Source organism: Balaenoptera physalus (genome assembly GCF_965194825.1).
Source record: "Balaenoptera physalus genome assembly, chromosome: 10".
NCBI classification, from domain to species: Eukaryota; Metazoa; Chordata; class Mammalia; order Artiodactyla; family Balaenopteridae; genus Balaenoptera; species Balaenoptera physalus.
This window is the reverse complement of record NC_138889.1, coordinates 73,400,991-73,417,149: the sequence shown is the minus strand read 5'-3', so window position 1 is coordinate 73,417,149 and position 16,159 is coordinate 73,400,991. Positions and strand designations below refer to the sequence as shown.

Genomic DNA, 16,159 nt, shown 5'->3' with positions numbered 1-16,159 from the left:
TGCAGTAAATTATTCTGCGGTAGAAGCAGTAACAATGTGGATTTTCTTGCTTAAATCAGAAACTAGACATGTTTTTGATATCTTCAAGTCTGATTTCATGTCATTTTGTTTAAAAATTAGGTAATAGATTTCTGGTATAAATTTCGACTTGGCTGACTGGCTGTCTGCACTCGAAAGAGGCCTCTTGTAACCACAGTGGTCAGCAGAGCGGGGTGCAGATGTCTGTAGGTTCCAGCATACTCAGACCTAGCAGCACAGGGGTGGCAAACCAGAGGGCCGTCTGGAGGCAGTGGCCTGAGGCAGCTGGCATCAGACTGGGGAGACACTTGCGAAAGGGCTTGAGAGAGAGAAGTGGAGGAAGCAAAAAGGAAGCTGTGTTCACTGTTAACTGGAAGGGGAATTGAGGCGCTGTGCTGTGCCAGGGAAACAAGAAAGCTTCGCTTGGAGGTGAAGGAAAGAGATGCCTTAAAGGAGGAGTAGAGAACCATTTATTTTTAAGGACACTCAGAAAATAACCTCATGAAACACAAGGCTGGTTTCAGAAGCATGTGTTTAAAAACATACAACTAATTTGGAAAAGTAAATAGTCAGAATACAAAAAAAAAAACACAACAAAAATAGGCCAATGAAAGCAGTCTGGGTCACTATACAATACGCTAGAGTGTTCTGGGGAGGAGCATCGGCTTCGACGTTTGACCACTGAGTTTCAGACACTGTGCGACCTATTTGGGCAAGTTATTTAACTTCTCTAAGCTTCTGTTTTCTCATGTGTGAAGTGAAAGGAATAATAGTACCTATCTCATACGATTGTTGAGAAGATTCAATGAGGCAGTGCTTTTAAAAGTACTCTGTATAATGCTTAGTACAGTATCCATAAAAGTGGCTTCCTGTCATTATTATTACTATTAAATATGGATTTACTATCAGAGTAAAACTATATTTTGTATCACACTAGATAATCAATGAATTTCTTTACACTGTGGCAGAACCTTTTCGAGGTAAAGTGAGGCTTAAATCACTTTGTTATTTCAGGATCCCAGTGTATCAACAGATGAAGACATGCCAAAATAGGATATCAAATTCTTCTGTGTTACAAATGTTTGCATTTTAAAAAGTAATGCCTTTAACACCAAAAGTACAATACAATATCATTGGGCTACTCACATGCTAATTAGAGAATTGATGAAATATACCAAGTCACAGTGCACTCTAGGAAGTATAGTTGTAGGTAACAAAATATAAATTTAAGACTGTGTAGTGTCTTCTTTTAATCCTGTTAGTCTATCTCTGAAAATGTATATAGTCTCTTTTGAACGGAGAATCAAAAGTTTAAATTTGAGATGTTTTGTCATTCCCACCCTTCTCTCAGTCATGTCCCCTGTGTTGCATAGTGGGTCTCTTTTGCCATAGTCTGGAAGATTATCAAAGGTACCATTTTAGTTCCCTGATACTTACTTGAAAATATGAGATGCAGTAATTCTATTTAATTTAGTCCCCTTTACCAAAGGGAACATTGATAGCAGCTCTGGACCGAAATACCTCAACACATAACAATGCATGTAAAATGAAACTCTAAAACAACTCAATAGCATCTACCACTTATTGAATGCCTACTGTATACGAGGTGTTTTCAGTATACAAAGTACATAATCCTCTAAATAAGATAAAGAAATCGAGGCTTCAAGAGGTCCTATGGCTACTGAAAGGTGAGCAAGAGCAAAGGATTAAGTCAGGTCTCTGCCTCTGTCATGCCAAATGACTGAGGAATTGTCTTTACAACACTGCTCCAAAATATGCCTCATAGTCCTATTCTGCACAGTTGTCAGTAGGACTGTGCCCTTTGAGGAAGAGCTCCTAGAACCTAGAGAAAATAAGGTATTTTGTTGTGGTATACAGTAGCATAAAAGGAGCTTTGAAATTTAGAGACTAAGGATTCTGATGGCATAGAGGTCCTTTGTGGAAGGCTCATTTTAGACTGTGGAATAGGGCTACAGATGTGCAGGCAATGGCCAGAATATCTTATTCTTTAATCTCCAATGCTGAGTATTATCCTCTGCCCAGTTTTGATAATACTTGCTACATAAAGCCAGGTATTATTTCCACTTAAGGATTCATATTCTCTTTTAAGTAGTTGTATTTGATAGATTATTAACTCCCTGGGATTCATCTTTGCAAACTGATCTTCATTAGATACGAGGTTATTTACAAGAGGGAAAGACAAACAAGAAATTCAAAGATTGCTATTGACTTCTTGAGGGAATGGGGGTGAGGTCAATTTTTATAGCTGATTTTGAAAAGATGTGCATAACTTTCAAGCCAATAAAATTACATATATTGCTCAACATTGTCATGCATTTTACTGATGATACAACTGGAAATTCAGTGAGTTACTTTTTTTTTTTTTTACTTAGCTATTATGAAATGAATTTATCAATATATGAAATGGAGTAATGTTAGCTCTAACCTTGGATTTAACCCCTTCAACTGATAAAGTATCAGAGTTCTGTAATAATCCTGATAGGAGTACTATTAACGGTAAGATGATACTTATTAGGGTACATATAGCTACAACATTGTCTTTTCCCAAAGAACTATGGCCAAATGTAATGTATTTCCAATTTATTTGAAGCTTATTCAGTAATTTACTTGTGAGCTAATAGAGAATTATGCAGATACTAAAAACTATTAAAATTTGGGGCTACTTTTTGAGTAACAATAATGGTAAATTATTGAATACTTACTTATGCTGAGTGAATTATACAGATTATTGCAGATACAACAAACTTATAAGATAGGCACTATCATCCTCTCTATGAGGTTGAAAAACACAATATTCAGAGATGTTAAATAATTTGTCCAAGTCCACACAGCTAGTAGATAGCAGAGCTGAGATTTAGACCAGGCTTATGTGAAACATATTTCCTTTTCACCATTACACATACCTCTCAATTAGCGCCTACAGATTTCTTAGAGGCTGTATAGTGTAGTGGTTAAGAATGTCAATTCTGGAGCCAGACTGTTCTGGCTCAAATACTAGCTCTGCTTCTTCCTGGCTCTAGGAACTAGTGCATAGCAATTCTTATTCCTCTGAACTCTCCACTTGCCCTTGGGAAACTTATTTAAACTCTGTGTACCTCAGTTTCCTCATATGTAAAATGGGGATGACAATAATACCTACAACATCAGACCTTTCTGAAGATTGAATAACTTAATGTATCTAAAGTGCTTGGAACAATGTCTGGCATATAGTAAGTCCCAAATTAGAGTAAATATTATTATCCTAGAGAAATGATGCTATGTGTCAGGTATGTATTTCATATTATAAAGAATTATGTTCTACTGCATTGTGGTATAAGTGATTTGAACATTTGCCATTTTGATCTTAATCTCAAAGAGGTTGAGTAAAACCTATAAGATACTTACACATTTAACTGAGGAGCATAGACTAGACATGCTATTTTTAGCATTGTCCTCCTGTAGAGAAAGCCAGATTAGAATCTCTAATAGGTAATGTAAAAAGATGTGCAATTTATAGGTTTAATCTCCTAATGAAGCAAACTTCGTTGCCTTCATTTATAGATACTGTAAAGGTCTAAAGGATCAGCAAACAGGAGCTTTGACAACATAAATAAATAGTTCCACTGCAATTGGCAAAGCTAGACTATACTGCAGGACTCTTCTTGTGATTTGGAAACCATGCCACAATGCTGCACTCCATCAGGAACAGCTCAAACTCTTTACTTGGGCTGGGGGGGAGGGTTCTTAGCCATCTCTACTCATATCAGCTGCATGTGTGTACTTTTACAAATATCTACAACTTTTGTTTTGATGTGCACATTCATTATTTGTAAAGCCCAATACTTGCCAGCTATTCCTGTTTGTGAAATCTGCAGTGTTTGAATTTTGACTTTGCAATTGATCTGTAAAGGAAGGAAAAATGCTTTTTAGGAAAGTAATTTCCGATAGACAAAGCTTGAGCCTGCTGGCCAGATTTTCCATTTTGTTAATTGATTAGTCAGTCAGCTGGTAAGGGCCTATTTGAAACCAGCTGTGTGCCTAGCACTGTACTAAATTAATATAGTACACGAGGCATTAATTCTGTACCCAGTGAGCTTTCAGAGAGTGCTATAGTCAGAGAAGCCAGACATATACATGAATAGGTTAGCAAATAATAGTATGTTGTACACACATGCACACACAGAATACGTTGCATGGTGCTCCACATAATGTATAATGGAATACTAATTTTGATTATATAGACAAGAGCAAGTAAAGCTCTGAGGGAGGGAGATTACTATGCATTAGGGCCACGCGTAGGCCATTCTTGAGGAAGGGGACTTGAGGTCTGGGTAGGGTCAGGCTGGTGGAAAGTACAGGTAAAGATTCCTATTTTAGCATGAAGGAGAGCATGAACACATGGGGGAAATGTGAAAATGTTCAGTAATAAATAAGGAGGCCATCCTAGGAATTTCTTCTGGCAGTAAGAAAAGTAAAATATGTAGGGTGAAATAATATTTTGGAAACCCTTGAAAGCTGGATTTCTTCAATTATAATTACCTATGCTCACTTAATTTTTTTAGTCTCTTTTGATGCTGATAATGGCGATGAGGAGCAGGACCAACATGACAGTTAGCGTGTGATTCTGCATCCACGGGATCAGTGGTCACATAGAAGCGGCCTCAGAAGTCATGTCCTTCAAACAGCCAGCCATTGTAGGAGTGCTTTCTAAGTTTAGCTTGAACTCTTTGAGGGCTAGAGAGCTCACCACTTTCCAAGGGAGCTAGTTTCTTTGTGGAATACCTCCTAATGCTAGAAAGTTCTTTCTTCTTAAGTAGGCCGTACTCTGCCTTTCTGCTACTTCGTAGATGGGTTCTGAGCCTCTTCTTTGGTCACTTCTGGAACAAATCTCTTCCTTTTTTGTGAAGAAAATCATTCAAGCATTTAAAGATGATTATATTCACATTCCTTCTCCACCACCCTCTCTCTCATATATCTAAGCTCATTATATCTTTTCTTCTGTAGAACAGGTAACCCAGACTTTTCATTTGTTTTCCTTCTCATTCACTAGTTCATTCATTCATTCCATGTATTCAACAGATTTTTGTTGAGTGCTTCCTATGTTCCAGACACTGCTTAAGCTCTGGGACTACATCAGTGAAAAATCCTATCTTCATGAAGCTTCCATTCTAGTGGGGGATGTCAGACAATGAATGAGTGAATGAATGAATAAATAAATAAGTAAATATCAAACAGTAATAAATGCCTTAGAACAAAGTAAAGGAAGGAAAGGGGTAGGGAGCTTTAGAGGATGGATTGCAATTTTAAACTGAGTGGCTATCGAAAACCTCACTGAGAAGATTCACTTGAGCAAAGACCTGAGGAGGTGAGGGAGCTAGCCATACAGATACCTGGGAGAACTAGGCAGAGAGAACAGCAATTGCAAAGATCTCAGGGAGAGGTTGTGCCTGGCTTGTTCAAGAAATACTGAGGCCAGAGCAATAGGAGCAGAATCAGTAGGTGGGGTGAGTACTAGATGTCAGAGGTGGTGGAGAGCCACATGCTGAAAGGACCTGTTGGCCATTGTGAAGACTCTGAATTTGAATCTGGGTCAGATGGAAAGACATTGAAGAGTTACAAGCAGAAGAGTATTGTGATCTGACTTAGGTTTTAAAAAGATCACTCTATCTACTGTGTTGAAATATTGTCTGAAGGGGATGTGCCCTGAACTAAGGAGGCAGGCTCTTACAGTAAACCAGATTAGCATTGATGGTGGCTTGAACCAGGTTTGTAGAGGTAGAGGTGGCAAAAGTGGAGGGATTTTGGATATAATCCTGAGAGCGAACCAGTAGGATTTGCTGATGGATTGGATATAGGGATATAGGATTGGCCCCAGCAGTCAGAAAGATGAAGTAATCATTAACCAAGATCTGAAAGGCCATGAGAGGAGCCCAGTACATGGGAGAATGATCAGAAGTTCAGTTTTGCACCTTTATTTATCTCTCAGGCTTATTGTGAGGATTAAAGGGGATAATGTGGAAACATCTAAGCATTGTCCATAGCACATAATAAGAGGTCAATTCAAATTTATTTAATACATATATAGATATTTTGATTTTAAAATACTGCAAAGAAATGACCATCTATTCTTTGCAAAAAGAAAATGTCCTTCATGAAAAGAAAATGTATCATTTGATAGTTTGCATATGGTATGTAGAGTTTATATTATAGATTAGCTCACCATATTGGGAAATCTGTAAAATGGGTTAATAGTGCAGTAAAAGTTTTCACTCTACACTCATTATGCGATTAAGGCAAAAATATTTTTATTGCAATTATCCAAATTCAGTAAAAAATTTAATGAGGTGCTTACTGCCTTGGGTAGGTTAGCATAAAATTTAATTTGTGTTAATTTGCCCAAAACTTAGGAAGCAAGAAGTATACTGTTTTTAGAATTTGATTCTATGAAAGCGAAAACAGTATCTTATCAGATGTTTCTATACATAGATTTAGATTCCTCTATCATCTTCTTTGGGGCAATCAAAAAAATCACCACGAGCATCATAGAAAATGCATCAATATCAGGCACTTAATATCAACTGGATACCTACAGGCTCTATAGAAATCAGGAATTTTTATGGGATATAGTGAGCTTAGTGTATCTGTATATTGAATATCTAGAAAGGAAAGAGTGATGGAATTCAAGTCAGGTGACCTAGGTTCAAATCCCAGCAGTGCTGATTATTGAATGCAGGACCTTAAGCAAGGCCTCATTTTCTTCATCTGAAAACTGGGCATAATAATACCTCATGGGGTTGCCATGTTAACTGAATGAGGTAATATATATGTAAATATTTATATATTATGTTAGTCAAAGGTTAAGGCATCATTATTATGCCTCCTAGTGTTTGAAAGAGGTTGTTAAAGATAGCATTATCAGATACCCCACAGTGTGATTCTAGGCCATTTCCATCATTTCTCCTTCTACCAGGCTGGAAGGCGTGCAGACCTTTTTGAGAAGTTATGGTCCTTCAGGACGTGTGAAAGAATAGCTGGTAACTAAGCTAGCTCTTCACAAATTCAGAGTATTTTGCTTTTAGACTGAGGTGGCTAGAAGTTTCAATGTAGGGGGGTCAATAAGAATGCTTCAAGTGATGGACTGACCTGAGGCCAAGTATTAACAGGTGGAAGGACTTTCCAGGACCTCCCTGACCCCAGCTTTTATAAATAGATGGAAACTGAGGCTCAGAAAAGAGAGTCACAATGACATTTTGAAGTGAATTAATAATATTGTCCATAGAAGTTGAGAAACACTTGGTGAATATTGCATCCATGAGAATATTGTTTCAGTCATAGTCTTTGAGCTAGGTAGTAGGTCTTTCATTCTTTCAACCAGTTACAATGCCTTAAGGGAAACTGAGAGACAGATGGCCATGTCTCCCTGCAGAGGGAGAGACTGCCCTTTGTAAGGGGTCTGGTAAGTTTATTTGAACTAGAGTGTCATGATGACGGACTGAGCTGGTGTGACCATGCCCTGGCACCCGCTGGGATCTAGGATGAGGCAGCGTGTTACTCTGTTAAGTGGTGGAGCTCTCACTGTTCTTCACTCCTGACTCCTCCAACCCCAGCCACAGGACTCATGACATCCAAGATGATCCTTTCATAATTAGGAAATAGAAGCTTCCAGGAGCTTCCCTACAAGTTCAGCCACGGAAATAAGTAGACATTTACATGGATACCAAATACATGCTTTGCCGAATCTGACTCTGGGATATACTGGATCCTTTCTCATCTTGATCTTTCCTTTGTACAGTTCTCACACCAAGGTGAAGACACAAACCTGCTTAACAGTATCATTATAGTATGTCTCATATTACCAGCCTATTTTTTTGTCATGTCCTGGGAGATCTTAAAAAATGATCTCACATGTAACTTTGTGGAATTAACTATAGTATTTGTTCCAAATGCCAAGGGGTTATCAAAGCTTTGCTTTCATGTTGCAAAACCATCGATAAATTGCTCCATTGTATTGCTTAACACCAATCACATCATCAGAGAGATTTGCAGGACTCCTCCAGGAAACACCTTTGTCACATTTTGTCATTTGCTTAGAATTTCAAACAGAGCCCCCTTTTAGAATGTGTGAGGGGTGAATTCCGATGCCACACAGAAGAACATATGTATATAGATATTTCCCTCTGTTTTATTTTATTTTTTGAATCTATACAGGCAGCAGCCTCAGATTCCAATCACCACAGGAACAGGTGTTGTGTATCCTGGTGCTATTACTATGGCAACTACCACACCATCACCTCAGATGACATCTGACTGCTCTAGCACCTCCGCCAGTCCAGAGCCCAGCCTCCCGGTCATCCAGAGCACTTATGGTATGAAGACAGACGGCGGAAGCCTAGCTGGAAATGAAATGATTAATGGAGAGGATGAGATGGAAATGTATGACGACTATGAAGATGATCCCAAATCAGACTATAGCAGTGAAAATGAAGCCCCGGAAGCTGTCAGTGCCAACTGAGGAGTGTTTGTTTGCTGAATTAAAATACTCTGACATTTCACCTCCCCTCCCCCAACAGAAAAGTTCTTAAAGAGCCCGCATGCATTTGTGGCTCCACAATTACATCAGCAGAATGGTCTTAATTGTTTCGTAAAGCGTGAGACAGATTAAGTTTTCCCAGATTTTTCATGAACTTGAGTTTTTTGTCGTTATTGTTATTGTTGTTGTTGTTTTTTAATTTAGGTGAAGACATATTAAATATGAGACACCAGGACTTGAAAACTTATCTCAACCCATAGCTGTCTTACAAGTCTTATATTTTGTCTTACTTTTTTTCTTTTGGATGTTGATAAAGGTTTAAGTTACTGTTTTAGATGGGGTTAAACATTCTCACTCAGGTATGCTGTGCCAGCCTACAAGTTGTGAATGTGTTTTTATTCTGAATTATTTTAGAAAACAACTGAGAATTTCATATTGTGAAACAGAACAAGTCCACGGCGTGTGCAGCTGCATGTAGAGCATATTCAAAAGGCCTCAGAATTCCATTTTTCCATGTGTAGAGTTAAACTTTGAATGTGCCAAACTTTTTCATAACTTTTGAATCTTAATATTTTGAAAGTCTTAAAGGAGACACTGCAAAGTCTTAGACAATCTTTGGCATCTTAAAATAAAATAGCAAACCACACATTTTTTTTTTTCAGAAAATGGTGAAGTACTCAGGAATCTGGAGACAAGATATTGTAAGGAATGAACAAGGTTGCCACAGTGCATGTAGCCAATTGTGTTTGCCTCTTGACGTGCCATCAGTGTGTGACGTGGTACGACGTCCACACACCAGAGCGATCACCACACCAGATACCGACATGGTGGTCTTCTCTGCCTGAGACCACCTCTCACTACATCCATTATCCCTTTGCCTTTAACCCTGACATTCAGTCTTAACACATTTTCTCTTAAATAATTTATTCATTCCAGAATGTCAAGGGTCCACTTACTATTTATTTAAAAAAATTGTTGGTGGCATTAATTTAATAATTCTTTTTTCTTACCCTCCTTCCCCAAAGAACTTTTCAGCCCTTTTCACCTCCTTCTCCTGCTAGATACAAAGGTGTACATAGTGATTTTTTTGTCCCCAGAACATCTGGAAGCATTTCTGAAACAAGATACTACTAAATACCTATATTGTTGTTTTTGAACATCAGTGTATATCTGGCTATAGAGCTGTGTATTTGGATACAGGTGTAGAGATTTACACTTCAACAGGTATGCCCCTGAGGTTCCCCGTGACTTTGAATCTTTTGCCAGAATTTTCCCCTAATTCAATTAAGCAACACGTGGTAGGATCTGCATCAGTGGCATTTCCCCTCAATGCCATTCAGCAGCAAGGGTCAACAGTGGTGACTGCCAGGCAGCAGAGTCCCGCAGCCAATCCTAAAGGCCAAAGCTGCGGTCCACGTAGGAGTCCACAGGGATGCTGTCACGGGCTGGCACCTTTACACTGAGCTGCCTTGTCCCATCTGGCACATCTAGGGAGTTCTTTGCAAAATCCCCAGGATGCGAGAAGCCACATGACAGCCTCAAAGCAAAGATAGAGGCAAATAGTCGTGATACATCCAGAGAATGAAAGAAAACCATAGGGAAGGAGAAGGAGGGGAAATACATTCCCTAAATGGGATGTTCCTACTGTTAACTCTGGGGAACAGATCACTCCTGGGGCGGCAGACGAGTTCCTCTGGCTCACTCCCTCCATCTGTGGCTGCATGGGGGTCATGCCTACGTGTGAACAGGATTAACTGCCCTTGTCACACAAGGATTTCTCTGGCGATGTGCTGATGGGCTGGGAAGCAGTGAGGCTTCATTCCCCATCTCCTAACCGCAGGGAGCTCGGCCATGCCATTTTGACCTTCCTGAAACCAGGACCGGATTGCCTAGGGGGGGAGCCTCACCCAGAGTAGTTTGATGGGAGAATGTCAGCAGATGGGACAGTTCACCTCATGGGACAACCAGAATCTGATCACCAGGACATAGGAACGGCCCCATCAGGTTTCTTGAGCCATTTTGTCACTTGGAAGAAAATAGTGTACCTTCATATTTATTTAAGAGTGCTCAAGGCCATACCTAATAGCAATAAATAGGTCTAGCCAAGACGTTACTGTCTATGTCGTTAGCTAGGAGTGCCCTCTATAAACTGATTAAGGTACTGATAGGAATGTTTGGTTCTTAATATTGATTGGGGATTGGAACTTTGTTTTTGTACATTTATTTCAAATGAGGAGGAGGTCGTTTTCCTAAAAAAAAAAAAAAAGAGTATTTATTATTGTCTTACTGGTTTCTTTTGATTATATACCTCTCCTCCTCAGTTCATTCTCACGTTTTTTTCTCTTTCTCTTTGACTCTTGCTCTTGCCCTCTCCCTCTCCTTTTTCATTTTGTTGCATAAGTAGAGTGCCGTATGGCTAGCATTGTATTGTATGTAATTAATTTTGCACAAAGGCAGACATTTAGAATAGTAGGTTAATTTTGTTTGTTTTTATGACCATGCCAAAATAATATTCTGGGCTGGTGGAGAACAAAGGACTGTTCTTTAGGACTGAAACTTGATTTTGCTTGTAGTTAAAAAAAACAAAAAACAAAAAAAGAAATCAACAAAAAATAAACCAACAAAAAACACACACACTCACAGATGTTGTTTCGTAAGTGTTATAAGCACTGGATATAAATGGTATTTTTTATCACTTCTGACTAATGTGAAGCTGTTGTACGAAAACTACATGAACAAAAGTCATCTGTTTCGACTCGTGTGGGCTTGCCTCACAGTTGCCGGATTTGAGTCATTTTTATGTCTTGTTATTTCATTTATTTATGCAAAATACATGTGTGTATGAACACTTTGTTTTAGCTCCAGCTCTGCCTCAGTACTGGGGTTCAGTTACTTCTAGCCATGTTCTTAAAAATGAAAGGCTATTCAGGAATGATCTGATTGTAAACGTCTCTTTCATTGGGTCAAACAGTGATGCTGTATTTGAATCTAAATTCTGCACATAAGCAGTTTATTCTATTTATTAGCCAAGTTTGGCTCTAAATATCCATGGAAATTAAGAATGACAATCATAGGGATCACGTCATTTTATTTTCAGTGGGGCTTAAACAAAGTTTTTATGACTTCACCATCTCATTTTAGATTTTTCTAATTGTGTAAATATAACATAGAAATAGAATTTATTTTTGGTTCATGAATATTTAGTGAAATATAAGTTATGTATTTCCTTTTTGTTCTCTATCCATATATGTTGGTCCAGACTAGAAGTTGACGAGTCACTGTACCTCATGGGGTAGTGAATTATCAGCCACAGTGAGAAAGCAGAGTCCCACCTGTAGCTGGAGCAGTAAAACCCATCACTTGGGTTCTCATATAGTTTAGAACCCACTGTCCACAGACTCAGACTTTCACTTTTTTTTCGTATAGAAAGTTGATGAATTGAACATGGTGAATTTCCAGCACAGCTGGGAGAGAGTCAATTTGCTTTGTGAATCCACATAAATCTTATAAGGTAGTTCTGTGACCATTTAATAGCATGAAGCATGAATGCCATTATAAAGGCAAAAATCTTTCTCTGAGATTGGCCATTAATGAAAGTCCCACCATGCCAATTAAAGAATGTTAATCAACTTTTTTTTTCCCATTGCTCCCTATTTCATAGTATCTTCAAATCAAAGGTAAAAATTACCTCCATTTTGTTAAAGAACTTGCAGGATCAGGATTTTCCTTGTCACTTAGAGTAGGGACACTGGCAGACAATCCTGTCCTAAACAATGGACCATATGGAATAGGAAGGAAGGAAGGAAAGGAAGAAGGAGAAGAAGAAGGAAAGGAAGAAAAAGGAAGAAACAAAGAAACAAAGAAAGAAAAGAAAGGGAAAGAGGAAGAAAGAAAAGAAAAAGGAAGGAAAGAAAGAAAGGAAGAAAGAAAGAAAAAACAAAAGAAAGAAAGAAAGAAAGGGAGAGAGAAAGAAAAGGTCAATCTGTGGACAGGAGCAGCCAGGGAGGCAGTTTTTCTGTTTCATTGGCAGATGCGATGCAGTATCTTTTTTCCAGGAAGGTACGAAAGCTTTGTTGTTTTCACCTGTATTCAGCTCACCCTTTTAGGAGCACATCAGTTTGCTTCATTTGGTATTTGATACACCCCAGCCTTGTCCTCAGGCCTGATTTGATTTGCCAGGGTCCTGACACCATCTCTCAGGCCAAGTTCTAAATTCAGGTGCGGGCTCACAGTGCTATTGAGCTTGTCAAATTCTGGCCTCCCCTGAACATTAGCCCCACTGGAGCCTGGGGTGTTTGAAAAGGGTGTGATCACTCTAGGGCTGAAATTAAAGGCTTCTTTCTTTTCCTTATGAAGCCAGGCTGCTTCTCCGGAGCACACCCTCCTGAGCGGGGAGCACGGGCACTAGCTGAAAGCAGGAATTGTTTTGAGGAAGCCCATCTAACCCCAGTAGGAAGGCAGCCCGGTCACTTGAACACCACAGCTGAGGCTGCTTCTCTCAATTTACTCGTTTTGCAAAGAGGTGACCTCTACCTACTCATTAGGGAAAAGAAAAAGAATCAGTTAGTAGTTTTAAACCGTATGAGAAGTCCTGTACCAAGTGCCAACAACTGCAAAGAATGCAGCTAGAGGAATGTATTGACTTTATTACTGGGTCTTCCTTTCTAATGAGAAAATGACAAAAATGGTTGCTGTAGCCTTGCCTGATTTTGTACACGTTTGTTTAAGGACTGAGTTGGCACTTAAACTCACTTCTCAAAGTATAATAATATTGTATGACCTCATTTGTCCTTTTTCAAAAGCACTTGCATCATTTCCTTAAGTCATCTGTCCCCTGACATGTTTTCTTCCTTAATAAACAACTTCTATCTGCTATTCCTGCCGATTATGTTCTGTTTCTGATGCCATGTACTATTGAGTGTAACCCTCTGCTAATATCACTGAAAATATTGATATGCAAACACATTTCCCTCTCATCCCCATGCCATCTTTTCTTCTGGGGACAGATTTCTTCCCAAAAGCTCATGAACAAGCATTTGGAATGCTGGTACCTTTGGGGCAGGGCTAGAGGTGGGAGGGGGAGGGGCAGAAAGGTAACGCTTAGTGAAGATACTCTTCTAATTGGTGTCCGTGGCAATATGAAAGCTTAAAGGCAACTCAGTGACATATCTTGCTCAGTAGCTTCTTATTCCTGAAGAACCGCAAGCAGAAAGTGAGGCCTCAGTGCTGGTGCTCTTGGAGTACGGGGAATGTGCAAATATTTAACTGTTTTGTATGCTGCACATTTGCAGACCTGCTCATGTGCATTCTCCGTTTGTCTTCCTTTGTCATATGTGTTTTTGCTTTTTTGAAAAGTGCAGTCTTTATTGTACCCTTTCCAGCTTGTAGCAAATTAGAATGCTTAGCATTTATGTTCATTCATTATTGTATTTGCCATGTAAAATTTTTATTACCTTAGACAAGCTTATAAGCTGTTACTACATAACTTATCTTACTGTAACTCTTTGATTTCCCGACATTGTAATTTGTTTGTGATGTATATTGTGAGATTGTATTCTGTGTTAATTTAATCAGCACAATTCACTGACATGCTGGACTGAATGCTGGCTGCTGTTTCAAAAGTGTAAAGTTTGTGTAGGGCTGTTGGGACAACTGCAACTCTGTTGTCAAGGTGCTGTGCTGGTTCCTCTAGCGACACTGCGGGTGCGGCCCTTGGGACGCTAAGGGCGTTGAATACACCCTTGAGCAAATTTTAACTGCAGATATTCTTTGTAGAAATTCTGTGTATAATGCAGGTACCTACTTGGCCCGTGGCTGGTAACTATTTGGGCAATTAGAAAAACAACAAAAACCATAAAAACTAGTGTCTATTGCTGCTTTGAATATGTTTGAAAGTCTGAAAATGTAAATAGTTTATCAAAAAAAAAAAATCTTGTACAGTCCAGTGTAAAGTTTTTAAATGACCTTAAGGGTTGCCATCACATCTTTCTCACACTCTCCTCTTGATAATGGAAAAAAAAAGTTTGCTAAGGATTAAAGAAATGAGAAAAAAAAAAAAAAGAATATCTTCAAATGTCAAGGAATGAATCATTGTTCTTAGCTTTGTTGCATACACACACTTCTTGGATTTCGTTGTGCAGTATTGACGTGAGATAAAACTCAACATTGAATAATCTTTCAGTGGTACTTTTCAAAGTCTTCCCCTCCTCTGCCTCATAATTAAGGGAAAAGACAAAATTGAAAGACACTGTCTTTATCTATCCTGGTGTATATTGGCACCTTAGCTACTTTTTTTTTTTTTTCCTTTTTGCACAAGGTGCTTTCCTGATATGTTAAACATGCCATCTTTGGGTGATAATGTATATGCCGTGATGGGGCCGAGGCCCCTCAGGGGAGTGTCTATAAGAACTGCCTATTTATGCTCATTTACCTCAAGACTGTCCTCTCTACCCTTAATCTAGTCGTCATCACTCCATCTTTTGTACTGCTGTTGACACTTACAAATTAAAGATAAATTTTGTTTTATGACCTCCGTGTACGGCCTTGTCTGTGCCCTGCCAGCTGTCCCTACCCTGAAGCCCGGTCAGCCCTAGGCTCGCGCAGCCCTGGCCCACACTGCCTGCTGCTGGAGCCTGCAGAGCTTTCCTCCTCCCGCCGCTGCTTCTGCCTTCGCTGGGAGGTAAGTCTTCAAACCCCTTAGCCTGGAAGACTGGCCCGCTTTCTTCACTGCGGAGCACGCGCTGCTGCAGCAGGAAATGCTTGTGGATTTAGATGGTAGGAACAGGATCCAAGGTGGATTTCTGTCCAGAGAAGATGAGAAAGAATGTCACTTCCTATTTGCCTGACTTCTTCATGAGAGGGAAACAGTTTATGAAAACTCCCAGCATTCCCGGGTATGAACGAATCTCGAGGGCCAACCTCTCACATGACATCAACTTCTACAAGCCTAGCAGCCAAGAGTGGAAAACGCCGCACTTCTGGAACCGTTGCCTCCGCTGTGGTTGGGAGTGGTTGGCTGAGCTCTCAGCTGCTTCTGCCTCAGAGGAGAGTTCCCGGTCTCCTTGCCCAGCTATGAGTTGGCCCAGGAGCGAATGATACCAGCCTCTAAGGGGCCGAGGCCTGGAGGTGGGGTAGTGGACCAAAGTGAGGCGGGCCCTGAAAGGAGACTGGCCAAACCAGCCAAGCCAGTGCTACGGATCCAGAGGTTAGTGACCAACACCGGGGGAAGGGAGCAAAGGGCTCAAGGGAGACAGAGGGGAGGCCTAGCAATTTCTTCTCTGATATTTCCTATGACAAATGCCTCATTAGAGAAAAGCCAAGGATTTGTGGAACTTTTCTTTATCACAGTCAAACTGTAAATTTGATGCAATCTGTTGTAAGTCCTGAAAACCTAGCTTTCCATGCCCCTCCCTCCTGCCCCGTGGGTTTTAAGCATAGGGAATTGCTTTGGAGTCACACGACCTGGCTCTGCCACTTGCCAGCTCTGTGACCTTCCCTAAGTAAGTCCTCTGAGCTTTCTCCTCTGTAAAAAGGGGCGATAGTCCCTACCACTCAAGGTTATTGGGGGAATTCAGTGAGATGGCACGTGTAAAACACCTAGCAGCAGGCCCG

At 39.9% G+C, this 16,159-nt stretch overlaps 1 protein-coding gene across 19 annotated transcripts in view; it reads left to right on the top strand.

Annotated features, from left to right (window-relative positions):
• SOX6 (SRY-box transcription factor 6) overlaps positions 1-15,076 on the top strand; it is a 627,969-nt gene extending 612,893 nt beyond the window's left edge. For all 19 annotated transcript variants that reach the window (XM_082476530.1, XM_082476545.1, XM_082476542.1 and 16 more), the window contains one exon: positions 8,227-15,076. In XM_082476530.1, the coding sequence (XP_082332656.1) occupies positions 8,227-8,530 (304 nt within the window). In that variant the 3' untranslated portion in view covers positions 8,531-15,076. The remainder of the gene's footprint in view (positions 1-8,226) is intronic.
• Positions 15,077-16,159: the final 1,083 nt, after the last annotated feature.